Source organism: Antechinus flavipes, chromosome 6, assembly GCF_016432865.1.
Source record: "Antechinus flavipes isolate AdamAnt ecotype Samford, QLD, Australia chromosome 6, AdamAnt_v2, whole genome shotgun sequence".
In the NCBI taxonomy this organism is placed as follows: domain Eukaryota; kingdom Metazoa; phylum Chordata; class Mammalia; order Dasyuromorphia; family Dasyuridae; genus Antechinus; species Antechinus flavipes.
This window is the reverse complement of record NC_067403.1, coordinates 141905752-141927619: the sequence shown is the minus strand read 5'-3', so window position 1 is coordinate 141927619 and position 21868 is coordinate 141905752. Positions and strand designations below refer to the sequence as shown.

At 33.7% G+C, this 21868-nt stretch overlaps 1 protein-coding gene across 2 annotated transcripts in view; it reads right to left on the bottom strand.

Moving 5' to 3' along the window:
- Positions 1–21868, bottom strand: part of SLC9B1 (solute carrier family 9 member B1) — a 92669-nt gene that overhangs the window by 53967 nt on the left and 16834 nt on the right. For both annotated transcript variants that reach the window (XM_051966167.1, XM_051966166.1), the window contains exons 5-7: positions 13444–13586; positions 10970–11097; positions 9147–9322 (exon numbers count right to left, since the gene is read on the bottom strand). In XM_051966167.1, the coding sequence (XP_051822127.1) occupies positions 9147–9322; positions 10970–11097; positions 13444–13586 (447 nt within the window). The remainder of the gene's footprint in view (positions 1–9146; positions 9323–10969; positions 11098–13443; positions 13587–21868) is intronic.

The following is a 21868-nucleotide window of genomic DNA, read 5'->3' as shown; positions in this document are numbered from 1 at the left end:
TAAAAAGAAGTGTTAAAAAAAAAAAAAGGTAAATGAAGAAAATTCATTAAAAATCAGAATTGAACAAATGGAAATGAATGACTCAATGAGACATCAAGAATCAGTTAAGCAAAACCAAAAAAACAGAAAAAAAATATATAAAATATCTACTTGGGCAACAATTGACCTGGAAAATAGATCTAGGAGAGATAATCTAAGAACTATTGGACTTCCTGAAAATCACAATGAAAAGAAGAGCCTATGCCATATCAGTCTTTTTAGAGAGGTCTCTCTTTTCTTTCAAGTTCAACGATATGAACTCTATTTATTTAACCTTTATTAAACTTAATCAAAACTTTAAAAAAAATGAAAAAAAGAGCCTAGACACTATTTCTCAGGAAATCAAAAAAGAGAGCTGCCCAGATGTCATAGAATCAAAGGTAAAATAAGCCATTGAAAGAATACACCAAACACCTCCTGAAAGAGACACCAAAATTAAAAGTCCAAGAAATATCATGGCTAAATTATCAGACCAAGGAAAAAATATTACAATCAGCCAATTCAAATACCAACGAGCCACAATAAGGATTACCCAGGACCCAAAAGTTTCCACCTTAAAGGATCAAAGGGCCTGGAATCTGATATTCTGAAAGGCAAAGGAACTTAGAATGCAGCCAAGAATAAACTACCCCACTAAACTGAACATTTTCTTCCAGGGAAGAATATGGACAGTCAATGAAACAGATGAATTACATTTATTTCTGATGAAAAGACCAGAACTAAACAAAAAATTTGACCTCCAAATATAGGACTCAAGAGAAGCTATTATGGGTATATATATAGAGAGTGCATATATAATTTGATTTTACTATCATAATATAAAAATGAAACTAGAGATGAACAGGGGATTATACCAGAAAAAGGAGAAAGTGGAGGTAAAATGAGGAAAATTACATCTCATGAAGAGGCAAAGGAAACCTATTATATTTAAGGAAAAGAAGGGAGGGGAAAGATCTTACTCTCATCAGATTTGGCTGAAAGAGAAAATATTAGAAATATTTGGTTTACAAAGAAACTTTTGTCACCTTATTGAAAAGTGGGAGGAGAAAGGTGAAAAGGGAAGGGGTAGGCTAAATAGAAGGGAAAGCAAAAACAGTAGGGGAAAGGAATAAGAAAGAGGGACTCTAAGGGAAGAGAGTTGTTTGAAGCAAGTGGTGCTCATAAGTAAAATACTGAAGAGGAGGAAAAGGGGGAAAGGAAAGAGGAAAGTATAATTTTGAGGATAATAAGATGGCAGGAAATATAGAATTAGTAGTTTTAACCATAAATGTCAATGGGGTGAACTCTCCCATCAAGCTGAAGCAGACAGCAGACTGGATTAAAAACAATATGTTGTTTACAAGAAAACACATTTAAAGCAGAGAGATACATATAGAGTTAAGTTAAGAGGCTGGAGCAGAATCTATTATGCTTCAGATGAAGTAAAAAAAGCAGGAGTAGCCATCCTGATATCAGATCAAGCAAAATTTTTTCTAATTTTAATTAGAAGGAAGGCAACTGTATCTTGCTAAAGAGTACCATATTTAATGAAGCAATAACAATACTAAATATATATGCACCAAGTAGTATAGCATGGAAATTCCTAAAGGAGAAATTAAGAGAACTGTAAGAAGAAATAGACAACAAAATTATAATAGTGGGAGCTCTCAACTTTGCTCTCTCAGAACAAGTTAAGTCAAACCACAAAATAAATAAGAAAGAAATTAAAGAGGTGAATAACATACTAAAAAAGTTAGGTATGATAGATCTTTGGAGAAAATTGAATGGAGACAGAAAGGAGTACACTTTCTTCTAAACAGTTCATGGAACCTATACAAAAATTGACCATATATTAGGACATAAAGACTTCAAAATCAAATGCAGAAAGGCAGAAATAGTAAATGCATTTTTTTCAGATCACAATGCTATAAAAAGTATATTCAATAAAATGCCAGGGGAAAATAGACCAAAAAGTAATTGGAAACTAAATAATCTTATCCTAAAGAATGAATGGGTGAAACAGCAAATCTCAGACACAATAATTTCATTCAAGAGAATGACAATGTGACAACATATCAAAATTTGTGGGGTATAGCCAAAGTGGTAATAAGGGGAAATTGTATATCTCTCGATGCTTACTTGCATAAAACAGAGAAAGAGAAGATTTAGTTGCAACTAAAAAAGCTAGAAAAAGAGCAAATTAAAAACCTCCAATCAAATACCAAACTTGAAATTCTAAAAATAAAAGGAGAGACTAATAAAATTAAAAGTAAAAAAAAAATTGTTGAATAAAACTAAGAATTAGTTTTATGAAAAAACCAACAAAATAGATAAACCTTTAGTAAATTTGATTAGAAAAAAGGAAAGAGGAAAATCAAATTTTTAGTTTCAAAAATGAAAAGAGAGAACTTTCCACTAATGAAGAGGAAATTAGAACAATAATTAGGAGTTATTTTGTCCAATTTTATGCCAATAATTTGATAACCAAAATGAAATGGAGGAATGCCTATAAAAATATAGATTGTCCAGATTAACAGAAGAGGAAATAAATTACTTAAATAATCCCATTTTAGAAAAAGAAATAGAACAAGCTATTAATCAACTCTCTAAGTAAAAATCCCCAGAACCAGATGGATTCACTTGTGAATTCTACCAAACATTTAAAGAACGATTAACTCCAAAACTATATAAACTATTTGAAAAATTAGGAAATGAAGGACACCTACACCAAATTCTTTTTATGATACAGACATGGTTTCTGATACCTAAATCAGGTAGGATGAAAACAGAGAAAGAAAATTATATACCAACCTCCCTAATGAATTTTTGATGCAAAAATCCTAAATAAAATATTAGCAAAGAGATTACAGAAAATCATCTCCAGGATAATACACCATGTATTTATACCAGGAATGCAGGACTACCTTAATATTAGGAAAACTATTAGCATAATTGACTATATCAATAACCAAATTAACAAAAATCATATGATTATCTCAACAGATGCAGAAAAAGCATTTGATAAAATCCAACATCCATTCCTATTAAAAACACTAAAGATTCAGGGGCAGCTAGGTGGTGCAGTGGATAGAACACCAGCCCTGAAGTCAGGAGGACCTGAATTCAAATCTGGTCTCAGACACTTAACATTCTGGGCAAGTCACTTAACCCCAATTGCCTCAGCAAAAAACAAAAAACAAACAAACAAAAAAACACTAGAGAGTATAGGAATAAATGGACTTTTCCTTAAAATAATCAGTAGCATCTATTTAAAACCATCAGCAAGTGTCATATGTAATGGGGATAAACTAGAACCATTCAAGGGTGAAACAAGGTTGCCCACTATCACCATTACTATTCAATATTGTATTAGAAATGCTTGCTTTGGCAATAAGAGAAGAAAAGGAGATTAAAGGAATTAGAGTAGGTAATGATGAAATCAAATTATCATTCTTTGCAGATGATATGATGGTATACTTAAAGAACCTAATAGCTAAAAAGCTATTAGAAATAATCCACAACTTTAGCAAAGTTAGGATACAAAATAAATCCACATAAATCATCAGCATTTTTATACATCACTAACAAAATCCAATAGCAATAAATATGGAAATTCCATTTAAAATAAATGTCATTTGTATCAAATATTTGGGAATCTATTTGCTAAAAGAAAGTCAGGAACTATATGACAAAAAAACAAAACATTTTCCACGCAAATTGTAAAGGGCTGAAACTCTGAATAGGTGCACTGGAATCAGACAACCAAGCACTTAAGGCTAATTACCTATTGGACAATACTCTATTAGCATATTTTTGGAAAAATGGCCCTTCTCACTATTCTGTGCTAATTGATCTTTTGGTGTATACAGATAATCATAGGAGGGATTAAGGGGTGGAGTAACACAAGCCAGAGTCACTTTGGAGGAGGACATGGAGAAGGGAGGTCTGTCGGTGGAGAGCATGTGACAGTTTTGTCACTCCTCTTCACTTCTCCTCCTAAAGACCAAGGACTTTTGCTTATTCTGACTCCAGCTGATTCTGAGGCCTCCAGGGAGTTAACCCAGACTTCACAGCAAATAAAGTCAGATCTAAACAATTAGAAAAATATTAAGTGCCCTTGGATAGGTTGAGCGAATATAATAAAGATGACAATACTACCTAAACTAATCTACTTATTTAGTGTTATACCAATCAGACTCCCAAGAAATTATTTTACTGACCTAGAAAAATATCATTTGGAAGAACAAAAGGTCAAGAATTTAAAAGGGAATTAATGAAAAAAAAATCAAATGAAAATGGCCTAAATGTACCAGATCTAAATCTATGTTATAAAGCAGCGATCATCAAAACCATTTGGTATTGACTAAAAAATAGACAATTGATCAATAGAATAGGTTAGGTTCACAGGACAAAATAGTCAATAACTATAGCAATCTATTATTTGACAAACCCAAAGACGCCAGCTTTTGGCATAAGAATTCACTATTTGACAAAAACTGCCGGGAAAATTGGAAACTACTATGGCAGATACTAGGCATTGACCCATACCTAACATTGTATACCAAGATAAGGTCAAAATGGGTTTGTGATCTAGACATAAAGAAGGATATTATAAACAAATTAGAAGAACATAGGATAGTTTATCTCTCAGATCTGTGGAGGAAGAAGGAATTTGTGACCAAAGAAGAACTAGAGATCATTATTGATCACAAAATTGATAATTTTTATTATATTAAGTTAAAAAGTTTTTGTACAAACCAAAACTAATTCAGACCAAGATTAGAAGGGAAATAATAAACTGGGAAAGCATTTTTACAAGGTTCTGATAAAGGCCTCATTTATAAAATATGTAGAGAATTGACTCAAATTTATAAGAAATCAAGCCATTCTCCAACTGATAAATGGTTAAAGGATATGAACAGACAATTTTCAAATGAAGAAATTGAAACTATTTATTTCTAGCCATATGAAGAGATGCTCTAAATCACTGTTGATCAGAGAAATGTATATTAAGACAACTCTGAGATACCACTACACACTTCTCAGATTGGCTAAGATGACAGGAAAAGATGATGATGAATGTTGGAGGGGATGTGGGAAAACTGGGACACTGATACATTGTTGGTGGAATTGTGAACGAATCCAACCATTCTGGAGTGCAATTTGGATCTATGCTCAAAAAGTTATCAAACTATGTATATTCCCTTTTATCCAGCAATGTTATTACTGGGCTTATATCCCAAAGAGATCTTAAAGAAAGAAAATGATCCACATGTGCAAAAATGTTTGTGGCAGCCTTTTTGTAGTGACTAGAAACTGGAAATTGAATGGATGCCCATCAATTGGAGAATGGCTGAATAAATTATGGTATATGAATGTTATGGAATATTATTGTTCTGTAAGAAATGACCAACAAGATGATTTCAGAGGCCTGGAGAGACTTACATGAACTGGTGCTAAATGAAATTAGCAGAACCAGTAGATCATTATACACAGCAACAAGACTATACGATGATCAATTCTTTTGGACATGGCTCTTTTCAACAATGAGATGATTCAAACCAGTTCTAATTGTTCAGTAATGAAGAGAGTCATCTATACTTAGAGAGAGGACTATGGGAACTGAGTGTGGACTACAACATAGCATTTTCACTTTTTTCCATTGTTGTTTACTTGCATTTTTGCTTTCTTTCTCGAGTTTTTTTTTTCCTTTTTGATCTGATCTTTCTTGTGCAGCAAGATAACTATATATATATATATATATATATATATATATATATATATATATATATATATACACATATATTGGATTTAACATATTTAACATGTATTAGACTACCTGCCATTTAAGGGAAGGGGTGGGAGGGAAAGAGGCGGAAATTTGGAACAGAAGTTTTGCAAGAGTCAAATGTTAAAAAAAATTACCCATGCATTTGTTTTGTAAATAAATGATTTAAAAAAAGAGAAATAACGGGAGAGGGAATAGGATAAGGTGAGGTATAGAAGGATGTACAGATTTATGTCCTTGGAACAAGGTATATATATTAATGGGCAAGGGATAAAGTGAGGAATGTGAAAGGTGTCATAGGACAATATAGGGTACTGAAGGGTTAGATTTTAACAGATTAACAGAAGTGGGATAAAGTGTGTAGATTAATGGGAATAGGATGAAAAAGGAAGGGAAAGAGTGTGGGGAGAAAATAAGGGAAGGATCCATGAGTAGGGGGGAGATCTAGTAATAAGCAAAACAAGTTAAGTAGCAGAATTAAAATAAAAGTGTCAGCAGGGATGAGAAATAATAGATGTACATAAACACTATAATGAGGATTAGGAGTAGAATTTATTAGGAAAAAAGTAGGGCTAGTAATCATTGATTTTAGACAAAGTCAAACTTAAAGATTCAATCAAGAGATAAATCTATGTTACATCAGTTATATTAATATTGTTTTAGATGCATGTTTACATATGGGTAGATGCGTGGGTATGTGTGTGTGTATATATATGTGTGTGTGTCTGATTATAGCTGAGTATGTGTGTATGTATGTAAGTCTGTATATGTGTGTATGTAGATATTTGTAAATACACACACACACACACACACACACACACACACACACATATATATATATATATATATATATATATATATATATATATATATTGTGCTTAATTGCAGCTTGCTCGGGGGAGATAAGAGGAATGTGCGGGGGGGAAATAAAAAAATAAAACAGAGAACAAAATAATAACCTACAAGGAAGTAAAGAAAAGCTGGACATTTATAAATATAATTTCTTCTATTATATATGTTTTATTGAAATGAAAATTTATTGTTATATATTTTGAATCCTTCTTGATGTTCTGTTAGGCATAACAATATTTTGTTTTGTTTAATTTTTCTTTTCTTTCTTTTTCTATCCTGTTTTTTCTTATTTTGTATTTAGTTTAATAAATAAATAATCTTTCCACTGGGGAAAAAAAAAGTAATAGCAAGGCAAGTTAAGGAGCAGAATTAATGTAGAAGAATTATAGCAGGGATAAGAAATAAAGAGAGATTTTTTTTCCCTTTTAGATCTGATTTTTCTTGTGCAGCATGATATTTGTGGAAATATGTAGAGAGGAATTACACATGTTTAACATAGATTGGATCACCTGCTGACTGGGAGGGTGAGGGAGGAAAAATTAGAACATAGGATTTTGTAGGCGTGAATGTCAAAAGTTATCCATGTATATATATTGAAAATAAAAGGCTATAATTTAAAAAAAAAAGAAAGAAGAGATAAACACAAACACTACAATAAGATTCAGGAGTGGAATTTATTAGGGGGAAAAAGTAGAGCTAATCATTGATCTTAGTTAAAGTCAAACTTAAAGATTCAATCAAGAGAGAAATCTACATTATATGTCAGCCATATTAATATTATTTTAGACATGTTTACATATGAGTTAATGTGTATGTATATATGTATATATGTGTGTGTGAGTATATGTGAGTATGATGTGTATGTCTAAGGTTATACTTTAACTCAGGTCTTCCCAACTCCAAGGCAAGCATTCCATGCACCATGCTACCTAGCTGCTTTGCAGAAGATTAATTATTTGATTTATTGTGTGCCCTATTGTTATATGTTACATATGCTATTAATTTCTGTGCTAAGTACTATGGATACAAAGAAAGGCAAAAGACAATCCCTATACTTTGAGAGCTTATAGTGTAATAAGGAAAACCAGTGGTTTTCAAACTTTTATTCTCAGTGTAATTATACTATTAAAAATTAGTGAGGCTCTATCTAAAGAATTTTTGTTCATGTGAATTATATTTATAGATATCTACATATTACCATATTAGAAATAAAAACTAATTTTGAATTTGTAGACCCTCTGAAAGGATTTCAGAAAGCCCCATGATTCTTTGGACCTCACTATGAGAACCACTGATTGGAAAACCATAAGCAAAGATCTATGTACAAAACAGGATATAGTTAGGAAAAAGTGGGGGTGGGACACTAAGGCTAAGTACTGGAAAAGGCTTTTGAAGGTAAACTCTGAAACTTGACAGACACCTGGCAAGCTGAGTAGAAAATCATGAAGCAAGTTGACAAACAAACATCATTTATTCCAGCATGTATCCTGTGTTCAGCATGAATTAAGTTCAATCTAGCTCTACTCATAGTTCAGTGATGATGGTAATGATATATATGTGTGTATATATGTATATATATTTATACCTATATACATAAATACACATATACATACATACACATACACACAGTAATTACAGTACTAGCTATAGCAGTTAGATGGTACAGTGGATAGAACACCAGCTCTGAAGTCAGAAGGACCTGAGTTCAAAACTGGCCTCAGACACTTAACACTTCCTAGTTGTGTGATGCTGGGCAAGTCACTTCACCCCCCAATTGCCTCAGCAAAAAATAATAATAATAATGATAAACAAAAAATAAAAGTATCAGCTATGTTAGGTACTTCAGACCAATACTAGCTAGGACTTTGGATAAAATTATTTTTCTTTCAGTGCCCTAGACAAATACTAAGACTAAAAGTGTTTTTTTGTTTTAATTTTAATAGCTTTTTATTTACAAGTTATATGCATGTGTAATTTTACAACATTGACAATTGCCAAACCTTTTGTTCCAATTTTTCTCCTCCTTCCCCCCACCCCCTCCCCTAGATGGCAGGATGACCAATACATGTTAAATATATTAGAGGATAAATTAAATACAAAATAAGTATACATGTCCAAACCATTATTTTGCTGTACAAAAAGAACCGGACTCCAAAATATTCTAAGACTATAAGTTACAGAACAGTGGCAGATGTACATTGGTTAGGGAATTTTTCTCAATGGGTATTGCATTTACCAGTGAAATCATAAGCCTGCAACAAATATATGTCTTAATTAATTTAACTCCCTGTTAATTCTACTAAAAGCTACGGGGGGTCAAGCAGTTGTTTCCTAATGTGCACTAACAATTTTTTTCTGCCTGTGAAAAAATGAAAAGAATGAAACCCTTTTTAAGCTTCACATTTTAATTAGCCCATTAAGAAGTGAAGTCACTATTAAGCAAAATAACAGAAAAACGAGGCTCAAAGCTATGGATTGCTTAGTGTACCTGAAGAGTATGTTATGGTCAAGAATGTATTAAAGCCGGTGATAGCCAGAATATCATCAAAGCTGCTTGCAGCAATCAGCACAGTAGGAATCCCCTTTTTGACACCATATCCTTGTTCTTGCAGTAACAACATTGAGGGTACCACAACTGCAGGAGAAACTGCACCTAGGACAAAGCTGAAGCAGACACTTTGAACTCTTAATAACATTATATTTAAGAAATCAATTGCTTTATATATATATATTTTAAATTGTTATTAATTCACATTTTAAGTACTTCTTTTATGCTAACATTAATGATGTATCTATTCTGTGTCATGCATTTCTAGAAAAATATTTCACTTAAAGAAAAAAGAAAAAGAAAAATATTTCATTGGCTCAGTATTATGATTTATATAAAAAAGAATTTCAGACATAAATTAAAAATATTTTTTCTTCAAAATAGTGAAGTCAGAAGTAGCATAACCCAGGGAAGACAAATTTAGCTTTGGAGTCAGAAAGCACTGAGTTTTAAAGACACAACAACATTGACACTACCTAGATGAGTGACTTTTGGCATGAAATTGATGGGCAAAGAAATCCATAATTACATTCCAGTTTTTAGTGGTATAGATATAATTTCTCTTTGGTAATTATATATAAAACACAATTTTTAAAGAATGGTCCAGCAGTGGTTCAGAAGTTAACAACTTTTTTAAAGTAACAAAAGCGGATATAAGAACATGACAAGGAATTATACTTTAAAAGCCATTTGTACATTATACATAGAATATCTATGCATATAATTACATCAAATATAAATTTCTGATAGCTAAATTATGGCTTAATAAAGGATAAAAGGAGATCATAACCACTGTATCTAACATTATTTCTAAGAAAAAATGCACTCAATGTATTATAAGTCAATTTTTGAGAAGACAAACAGTTGTAAATGAGAGATTGCTTAAATATAGCAATAATTATATCCCTAAAAATACTTCATTACTCTCTTTCACCTATTAATATATTAGTCATTTTTATAGATCCAATCCAGGTCTTATTTCTCCCATTCCAGAAATATTCCAGAGTACAATTATCTCATCTCTCCTCGAACTTGTTAATACCCAATAGCTATTTTACATGATTTAAAAAGATTCTCTTTAGTCTTGCTATTCTGATATTTAATTAAGTTACAAATTCCTTGAGTTTAATATACAAGATCCATTCTTGGCACATAATAAATGTGTTAATAATAATAATAATAAATATCTGTTGAGTGATTGAGAAATATCTAATGACAAATGGAATTTTTTTGTACGAATATGACTGCTACTCCATTCAGTACAACTCAGCATCCTTCAGCTAGGGAATCTAAAACTTATTTTGAGTTGATGGGAGAGGAGGAAGAATGAAATTATAGAACATGAATCATTCAGTACTTCAATTCAAGACTGGCCAATAGATCAGTCTAGTTCCTTAGGGTCTAGAGGAATTAAAAAATATACCTATAGATTCTAGGAATAAAAAAGCTATGTGATGAAACTGACTTTATTTTTTTGTCATCAATTTGTTTCGTTTGTATACTCTAGAGCCTAGGCACAGTGTCTTGACTATAGTAGGTGCTTTAAGATACATGCTATTTAACTGAATTGAATTTGTAAGATTTTCTGTGGTAAAAACAAACAAACAAAAACCAGTATTGAAGGACAATACCACATTTCAATCATATCTGTGTATTTATATATTTATAGACAGTATGACTATTCAGCATATTGATATATTCATCATTTTTATCCCAGGATCCTGGTCTTGCTTATTTTCACAGGAAAAATGAGAATAAATTACCCTAATAGAAATCCCCATTTCCATGGAAACTTCATAATAAAGTGAGAAAAAACAGCTGCTGAGCATGCCTCTACACAACATGGGCCCATGGATAGTCTTAAACAAACTCCCTTTAATTTCCGCAGTGCCTGAAACATAGAAACAAGTTATGTACAGATGGTCTTTAAAATGACACAAACAAAAATAATTTTTAAAAGTCAATCTCAATAATTTTTTAAAAACAATTTTTAGAAGGTTCAGAGAAATAGTTCTCCTCTGGCTTATTAACCTTCAAAGATTTGATATGTCCCTTTATATTTTTAAAGATTTATTTTTTTACTTACTACCTAAAATAAGCAAAAATGGTTAAGGAGTTATGACTATCCTAAATTTGCTGTCTCATGACCAGGTCTCCCCTGACCCATCCTAACCCTCCCTATCATTCCTTCAAACTATCTTCCTTTTTTCCCCCCTTTCACCCTTTCAAATATTCCTTGGACAAATCTATCTGCCTGCTTTGCTTCTATTTACTATTCTCGCCTGCTTTTCCATCCCTTTGAATCTAGCTTTAAATCTATGCTCTATACTTACTACTTCTGTGACTTTGTGCAAATTGCATAGCTGACTTGGGTTTCAGCTTCCTCATCAACAAAATTAAATGGGGCTCTGGGGTTCTCTATTTGTAAATCTATTACCCAAAGAGCCCAATACTCAACTTAACCTGCTCTCTCCCAAGTTTGACATTCCCTCCTTCTCTTCCTCCTCCCCTTCTCTTCTTCCTCCTCCCCTTCTCTTCTTCCTCCTCCCCCCCCCATTTTCCTCTTCCTCATTTTTCTTTTCTTCTTTCTTCTTTTTCTCTCCCTTCCCCTTTCCCCCCATTTTGTACATCTGTCTGTCCTCCCTCCTCTTGCCCCCTCCCTCTCCTTCCCTTTCTCTCTTTTCCCTCCCCTAGCCCTCTTTGTCTCTCTCTTTCTCCCCCCCTTCTCTATCTCTCTCTTTCTCCCCCTGTTCTCTTCTCTCCTCTCCCCTCCCTTCCTCTTCCCTCCTTCTCCCTCTCCCTCCCCTTCTTTTCTCCCTCATTCCCTCCCTCTCCCCCTTTCCCTCTCCTCCCTCTTTCTTTCTCTTCCTGTCTTTTCTCCCTCTCCCTTTCTCTTTCCTCTTCTCCCCCTCTTTCTCTCTTTTCTCCTCCCTTCTAAGATTTTTTCCTTGCAAATTTTTCTTTCCAGACATGTATTTTATTGTAACCTGAGATCAGACTGTGATTCATTGACTCTCTTTTTGGCCCCGGGGTCTTCCTTTAACACAAATAAGGTAGGTGACAGTTCCATTGTAATTTCCCAAACAGGTTATAGCTAGAGTATTGCCATCACTGCAGAGGGTCACATTGGAGGAGATATACTGTCCATAAACTTCAACACAACCACGGGAGGCTGACCGGGATGGTGAGGGAACACAAAACCAGGCCATGTAAGAATTGGTTCAGGGAAATGAAATGTTTGACTTGGAGAAAGAAGGGATGCAAGGGGGAGGGAAGGGCAGGATTACTGATTTCCACGCTTTGTAGGATCATCAAATGGTTAGATTTATTCTTTGTGTTGTCAAGATCAAATAAGGACCCTCAAATAGAAAATATAGGGAATGCAGATTTTGGTTCCACATAATGATATGCTAAATAGGAAGAGGAGCTGGATCTTTAATTTCATTGTCAGATAAGGAAATTTCATTTATCAATATAGGTCATCAGCTTTTCTGCACTTTAAAACCTTGGAGTGTAACCTAAAGAACTGATTTAAGCCATTTAACCTGGTTCTCATAATTATCATATATGAAAGAAGGGGACAAAGAAACCTGCTCTCTTTCTACTGAGTCATGTTGACATGAGCCCATATAATTTTCTTTCTATAAAAATTAAAGCTGATTCTGTCTTTTTCTCTCAATGTATCACATATATATATTTTAACAGCTTCAATTAGTATATATGGATATAGATATTTATATCTATTCGCTGTATATGTGTCTATATATCTTTTCTTTCCTGTCTTTATCTCTGTATATATATTTCTCTTTCTATATTTCTTTATCTCTCCTCTCTCCTCTATGTTTATCTAGATATATATTTTCTATATATGTCTTACTCTTATCTATTTATATACAATTTATCTCCATATTTTCTATGTGTGTGCACACACACACACACACACACACACACATATATATATATATATATATATATATATATACACATATATATTGATTAAAATTATTTAAAAATGGAATGGACTAATTCAAGAAATAATGGGTTCCCCAAAACTGATTATGTTCAAGCAGAAATTGGAAGAAATGTCCTTTTCAACTAAGGGGTATGGTTTTTCTACAAATTTTTTTTACTTTACTTAGCTTTGATCCCAGACTCTACTCTAAATAATTATAAAGCAAGTTCTGTCTCATTTTCTTCTCTATAATTCTCAAATATGAAATTCCAAATTATGATCTACCTGTGGATCAAGCCCAAGCCCAGCTCGTACCAAAATAATGGTAAGGGCAGTATTTCTCAAATTGGAAGACCAGGATTGATTGATATAAATATAATCACGGAGGACTGGAGTATTTCTGAGGATGAAACCAGCAAGCAACATCCCTGGGAACAACAACAAAAAAAAAAGAAGTGTGTCTTGATTTTTAATTTTTTTTTCTAATACAGAGTACAGGGATGTTTAGTTATTCTCCCTCTAAGCAAAAAATATATCTCATTATTTCAGAAAAGATTAAATTGCATATGAGTAGGAACTAAGATTTTTACATGAAGTTCTTTACAAACCACGGACATTGATATCATTATCATTATCATTATTATTATTATTATTATTATTATTAAGCAGCAATAAGACATGGGGGAATAGTGGGCCCACCTTGGTGTCAGGAAAGCCTGGGTTCACTCCTGTTTCTGACACATGCTAGCCAATGATAAAGGGAGATGACAAGCTACAAAGGAGCTGTTGTTGTGCATCAGGTTAGGGAGCTTCCACATTTAAAACTATAGGTTGAGACAAAAAGTCAAAATAGTTTATTGTTACTAGTAAGCTGGCTTTAATGAGGAGTAAGGAGGCATGAGAGGAGAGAGGAGCAGTATAATAGGTAAATATGGCAAGAAATTGGAAAGTTTCTGTCAGTGGACATATATTTAAAACGATAGTATTATAGACCTAGAGCAAGAAGAGAATTTTGAGGCCTCTGAGACAGACCCTCTCCTTAGGCACATAAGGCAATTGAGACAATGAAAAGTGACTTGCCTGGGGTCCCACAGATAGTATTGGAAATAATATTTGAATTCATCTCTTCCCTGCTCCAAGTCTAGGTTCCTATCTACTATAATAAAGATGGATATCAGTAAAGGGGTTGGCTGGGGTTGACTAATGCTTCATATAGCTTTTTATGTGTAGTCTTTGAATACGTGTAGTCCTTGAAACAGATTTAAAAAGAAAAATGCCATAAATTATGCTGATTAAAATTTTAAAATATTTACAGTGATATTAAGATGTGGAGATATATGAAGGCATATGAAGGCATTCCAGATAGCAATGAGGAAAAGGTTGTCCTAGGAATATAATAATCCTAAATTGGTGGTGGGAAATGTAATAGTTTGTCCCCTCTTCCTTTTTTTTTTTTTTTTTTTTTTGGCTTAGCCTCTAGGGAATTCTGGTTCCTAGCCCAGGTCAACTTAATCATTCTTAATCTATAGGTTAGTGACATCTCTCTCTCTGAGACTAGCCACATAGTCTTACATGCCACATAGCCTTTCAGCTTGGGCAGGATGGGACTGAGGAAGTAGAAAGTGTGTGGCTCTGAGGCAGGAGGTTGTGCCACACAGGGGTATAGAAATTTGATAGGCTCCTTGAGGTGGCAAGGGGCATGTCCTCTTGCAAGATCTCCTCCTTTGGCACAATGTCAACTCCATAAACCTCCTTCCACAGAAGCATTATGCCTCATGGCTTGGCACAAGTAATTCCAGAAGAGAGGAAGCAAAAATTGATGGCTTTGAGCTGAACTAACTCTCTTGCTTCCTGCCTCACTTGATGAGATGATATCTGAATAAAGACAGACTGCTTGCATCTCCCAATTGGCTCATCTCTGTGTTTATCTGGGTGGGCTCTGAAGCCTAGTAAGTATGATCCTGGCAGCCTGCTCTTTTTAGGAGCTCAAGCAGTCCAGCACATATAGGAGGGAGAATAAAAATAATAGGAGAAACCTGTTCTAATTCCTGAAAGCACTTATATAAATGTCAACCTCTATTATTTTATTAACACAGATAGCAGATCATTGCCATAATGGCTCAAGAGTGGGTTGTGAGAGATGAAGATGTATTCAGATGGCCCAAACTAGAGAACCCTGAGAAGCCCTGAAGATTCTAATATTCTTTTGGACAATGTGATTTTCTCTCCACAGATGCACATGTTTGTAGATTTCCTTCTGCTCATAAAACAGAAAAATTTTTGTGTAAGGCAAATAAACAATGCAATAAGAAGCTAAATAGAAGAGAAGATAGGGCAGAAGGGAAATAAAGGCAGAGCCAAAGTAGAGAGATAAAAGACTAGGAAGATGAAGAAGGTTTTATAAAGCCAGGAAGAACTGGTGGAGACTGGGTTTAGAAGGGAATGACTTAGAATTAAGTACAGAGAGGTACAGACCAACCCAGGATCACAAGTAGAAGTGGGAACCTTGCCAAAGGAGATTAATAGGATCACAGATCAAAGCTACCAAGATGCAAATAGGCAGAGACAAAGAACTAAAAGAACATAGAAAATAAAGGATAGCAGAGAAGCATTCCTAAGAGAGGGATAGATAAAAAGAGATGGTAGAAAAGATTCACAAAAAACACATGTTTTATATTATATAAATCCAAGTTCCTCTTAGATGCCCTCTGAATATCCTGAAGGCATTTCAAACTTAACATGCACAAAATAAAATGGCATCTTTTTGAAAGATACTTTTCCTAATCTTTGAATCCTCCATATCCATCCAATCACTCTAGGTTTGCAACTATGAGGTACATCCTTCATTCCACAGACAGAATCTGTTGGCAAATATTTCTCTCTCTTAGCTCCTTTTTAAAACATTTCCTCTCCATTCACACTTTCATCATCCTCATTCAGGTCCTCATTATCTCTTCACCTGGGATGTTAACAATAGCTTCCTTATTAGTCTCCCTGACTTAGATCTCTCTGCTCTGATTATTCTCTACTCAGTTCTAAAAGTGATTTTCCTAAAGTACAAATCTGATCATCCCCTGCTCAATGAACTTCAGTGGTGACCCCAGGTTGTTACAAGACACACACACACACACACACACACACACACATATACAATTTTTTCTGTTTGACATTTAAATTTCATTGCCACCTAATTTCCTCCTACTTTTCCAGGCTTTTTACACATTGCTTCCTTCCATAAAATCTAAAATAAAACTAGACTGGCTTACCTGCTGTTGCTCACACATGATGGGACAGCTAGGATACAGTGGATAAAATGCCAGGCCTGGAATCAGGAATCTCCCTGAGTTCAAATGTGGTCTCAAGGCACTTACTAGCTGTGTGATCCTGGGCAAGTCATTTAACATTGTTTGCTTCAGTTCCTCATCTGTAAAATGAGCTGGAGAAGGAAATGGCAAACCTCTCTACAGTATTTTTTTTGCCAAGAAATGGGGTCAAGAAAGGACACAATTGAATAAAACAACACGTGACATCATCTTCATGTTTTTGCCTGAATTGCTCTTCCTCCTCAGATTCATCTTTGAAGAATCCCTGGCTTCCTTTAAAACTTGGCCCAAATGTTACCTTTTGCAGGAGCCTTTTCCCACTGCTTCACCATTTCCAAGCCCTAGTTGATAAGGTTACACTTAGCTGGGTGTTTGGCACCCTGGTAAGCACTTAAAAATGTTTGCTGATTGAAAGCTCCATTGAAGTAGGTATTATGTCTCATTAGCACCTATAATAAGAGGTGGTTTAATTGAATTGAGTATGTCTTTTCAAATTGAAGAACACAAAAAGAAGAAACATTACCTCCCTCCCTTTGTCTTAATTTGGTTAAGAGCCTATGCATTAGTATAAATTGGAAAGCATAATATTTAGTACTTCTCTACCTACCTTGAGCTAGAGTCTGTGTGCTCATCTGGTAGGAAACCATTGATGGAGAATGAACTCTCAGTATGAGTGAGAATTCCTTCTACCAAAATAGATGACAAAAATTCCTGTTTTAGTTGGTAAGTCCTAGGAAGTTCCCTGAAGCATCAGAGTTTAAGTGAGTTGCTCAAGCATCACATAGCTAACCAGGTTTTCCTGAATTCAAGCCCAGGGTCTCATGGCCTCTGAAGAGCAGGCATTCCTAGGAACCCCTTCAATCAAGAGCTTTCTCTGGAAATGTCAGATTTTGAAATTACTAGATTACCGTAATTTCAATACATTTAGGAAATCTAAAATATTGTGAATATTATCATGAAGTGTTAAATTATTAAAACCACATGTTTATAAAGCAGTATATAAAGAACAGGCACTTTGTTATTCAGAAGTTACATATAGAAACTTCCTGTTCCTCATGGCAAGGACTACTGAAAAAAGGCATTTCACCAATTGTTTAGCTTTTGTATAAATTTCTATGCTACTGGGAAAATTGGGAGTGGAGGTTTTTATCCTTAGCAAGGATGTCAGTTAAGTCTGTTTTAGAACTTGACCTGTGGACCAGAGCTACTGATAGTTCTCTATCTTATTCCAATGTGTTTCATATTTTGTAAAGATAGTAATTTTTTGTTACTGTATCTAAATTGTTTTGCTTAGTTTTGAAAGTTACTGTTTAAAAAACAAAACAAAACAATCTGGTATATCAGAGAAATGCCATGGATATTGTAAATTTTTTATTTTAGTAAGGTATCTGACAAAGAATCTTGGGCAATTTTTTTTAACAAGATTGAAAATTGTGGGCTGAATGCTGATACCACTAGGAAGACTCCAAAAGTACAGATTAATAGACTGAAATCAGCATTAAAAGAGGTGCCCTCAGGGAAAATATACTTGTCTCTGTCCCATCCAACATTTTTATCCATGACTTGAGGGCATATGTTTCAGATTTATTAGAGACAGAAAGATTAGGAGGGATAGCTAAAATTGTAGATGATAGAATTGGATTCAAAGAAATTTTTTTCAGGCAGCAAAGCTAGGTCAAATCTTATAAAATGAAAATTAGTAGAGATCAGCTTCTAAATTATGACTCCAAAAACCAACTGAGTAAGTGTAGAATGAGGAAACATCGTTAGAAACAATAAGATATATGTGTGTGTGTGTGTGTATACATATATATATATAAATATATATATGCATGTATATGTATAATATATATATGCATGTATATGTATAATATATATAATATATATGCATGTATATGTATATATATATGCATGTATATGTATATATATATGCATGTATATGTATATATATGCATGTATATGTATTATATATATGTATATATATATATATATATATATAAATAAAGACTCAGCTGGCTAATTTTTCATCAAAAGATGGTTGTAGATATGCACATCAATCAACCAATCATGGACATCAAGTAATATAACCAAATATAATCAAAAGGACTAGGGATACAAAGGAAAAACAATGTTTCCTTCTCAGGGAGTTTGCAAGGAATTAAATTTCTTAGAATAAGACTTATCAGAATAACAATAGACCAGTCACTTGACCTCTCAGTGCTCTAGGCAACTAAATTGCAGGGAGAGTTGTTATCTCACTTGGGGATTCTCTATATCAGTGATATAACAGGCCATTTCCCCGTCTTTATCCTTTGGTAAAAATTATTGAGGAATAATAGGGGAAATGCATTTCAAAATGTTCATTTATTAACTTCTTATTTGTAAAAAGTCAAGACTGATTAATTAGTTAAACTTATCTAGACATCTGGAATCATTTTTTTAAATTTAAAAATATGGAAAAACATTTTTTTCTGAAATAGAAAAAAAATCTTCAAAATACATTAAGACATTGGGATTATCAAAAAAATTTAATTCATGTAAAATTCAATCTTTTACAATCTGTTTCTGTAAAGTTTGGCATTGACATCACATGTTACTTGAGATGAACAAAGAGTATGTGCAAAATCTTACCAAAAGAAGTGATTTTAATATAATCTTAGGACATCCGAGATTATTGATTTCAAGCTCCTATATGATAAAAGAACTCTTAACACTTCTAAAGGTATCCAGTACCTAGCAGATATTGATCATTGCAGTTTTGTCATTCCCAATATTGCAGATAAATAATGGTATAAAAACAGGTTATGTTGTAAGACAGTTGTCATGAAAATATCAGGTTGGGTTAACTATCCCAATAGTACACATGAGAATTGCTACTCTAATCTATATTAGGTTCCTGATCATGAGAACAAGAGCAGCATTCTACTTTACTTGTTTTTCAGAAAAAAATTAGTCATCCCCCAGGACTTTTCTGCTTTTTCCATAAAGCTTATTTAAACAATTAAAGGCAAAATTATAATAAGAAATAAGATACAAGAGTAAAATAGAATAATCTAGAAGAATGAATAAACAGAAGATATATATTATACATGACATAGAAATTGTTATTTGTAAACATTCTTTTAAAAAGATGCATATATTTAGACTCAGTTCTTACACCATGTATCTTAGTGGATTCCAGTTAGATGACAGACTTAAAAATTAAAAAAAAAAAAAAACCTTTTAAAAACATGAAGAAAATGAGACAATGTATCTCAATTATGGAAAGTTGCTTTAAAAAAGATTTGATATAGAAGAAATTCTTAGGAGGCAAGATATATGTTTTTAAAACAAGAAAAGAATATAACAAATATATAACTATTCATGATTAAAATAATTAGAAAGTTATCAGATTTACCACTAACATGACAAGTAAAAATTCCAAAGTCCATTGGTACAGGACTTTTTCTTTGTTGGTGGAAATGAATACCCTGACCTATGCATATTATTAGATGGAGCTGACAAGAGAGCTCCAGTATTTTTCAACTCTCTTTGAGACTCTGAGTTTTCTGAGTTTTGAATTGCTTTAAGAACTTCTGCCTTCCAACTTTGAGAGGAACATGGATGAGAACAATCTTGCTTCAGGTTACTGAAGGAAGAGATTCTGAGAAGACATGAGAGGAGTAAGCAATCCTGTCCATCATTTCTCTTATCTTCCAGATTGCTACAGTAAAGACTTTGGGGAGTTTCTTTTTGGGTGCAATGCAGGCCTCTCTCTCTTAGTTAAGCTGAGTTACTTTACTTCCAATGGGAGCATTCATTTATTCTGTATTGTCTGGTGTAGAATATATTCTCCATAGGAAGCAGCTAGTTAGTGCAGTGGATAGAGCATCCATCAGCCCCTGAAGTCAGGAGGAGGCCCTGTGTTCAAATCTTGGCCTCAGACACTTAACATTTCCTGTTAAGTGACCCTGGCAAATCACTTACACCCCAATTGCCTCAGGAAAAAAAATATATTCTCCTATGTATACTTGCTCTCTGTTCTGCTATTGAAGGGGAGAATGAAACCGTGTACTCTTTAAAATTATCACTCTTCAACTGTGTTCCCTTTTGATCTGTAAAACTATCACTCTGAAACTGTGTTCCCTTTTGATCTTGGAGTGTCAGGCCCTCCTGCGAAAGCATATCTCCCCAGACAAGTTGTGTCTTTTATCTTTTTGGGGATGCCAGATCCTTTTTAAGAAATTCCAACTGGAGTTCTGGGCCAGATACAGATAAGCATAAGTCTGGGGACTTTGGCTTTCTTTTCAACCTGAAACCTGAGCCTCAAAGATTCCTTTCTAAAGGACAATTTCTGAACTCATTCTTTGCAGAAGATCCAAAGCAGCTTGCTCTGCCTCTTTAGTATAGCTGCTAGGACCCTGCCCTCTAAGAAGACATTCTCTTTTCAGTGCCAGCTTCCATTTCCCTAATAGGACTTTGCCACTAAAGAAATCAGTCTCTTAGCAAAACTGGCTTCCTATCCAAGAATAAACTTCCATTTTTGCCAATTAATATTTCGGGTTTCTTGAATTCTTTCACATTGGATTTGTGTGCTGACCAAAAGGGGATTTCCACAACTCTCTGACTGCCACTAACATCATCACTATGATTTGGAAAAATGGGTTTTTTAAACTATTTATTCTGTGTTTGTTGTAGAGCTGGTTTTAAGTAGAAAAGAAGTAAAATCTTGGATAGATAGCACAATAATGACAGAGAAATCAAAGGTTAGATTGAAACAAAATTCCTCAGACTAATATTTAAGGGAACAGAAACTTTTAGCCTTATATCCCTTGTCACTGAGAATAGCAGATTGGCCTCTGGCCTCTGGCCACAACCACCACCTTTCTCTCTGGGCAGGAATGAAAATATACCTAGAGCAAGGTAGAAGTAAAAGATGTAAGAGATTTCAACTCTGCCTCCCTTTGAGCTATACAATAAATTTTCATTTATACCTAAAATACATTTTTAAATGTAATTTAAAAATTATAATGATTAACTGTCACTGATGAGAGTTTCCAAGGATTTGAATGGACAAATTTTAAGAGAAGAAACAAATTTTTAATAATCACTTGAAATAATGCCCAAACCTCAATAATTTTCAAAAAAGGTGTGAATTAAAACAGCTTCAAGTTATTTTTTCTCATTATCTTGGAAGCAATCTAAGTATCCTATACTAGAAGAAGGATAAATTGTGGCACAACAGTATAATAGAATCTGTTGTGTCATAAGATCAACAAATATGAGAAAAACAAAGAAATCTGGAAAAATAGGTTGTGAAACAATTAAAATTGAAAAAAAAAAACAGAACAGAGGAAAACCATAGGAAAGGGAAAATATTTGATAAACATGGAGTGTGTGTGTGTGTG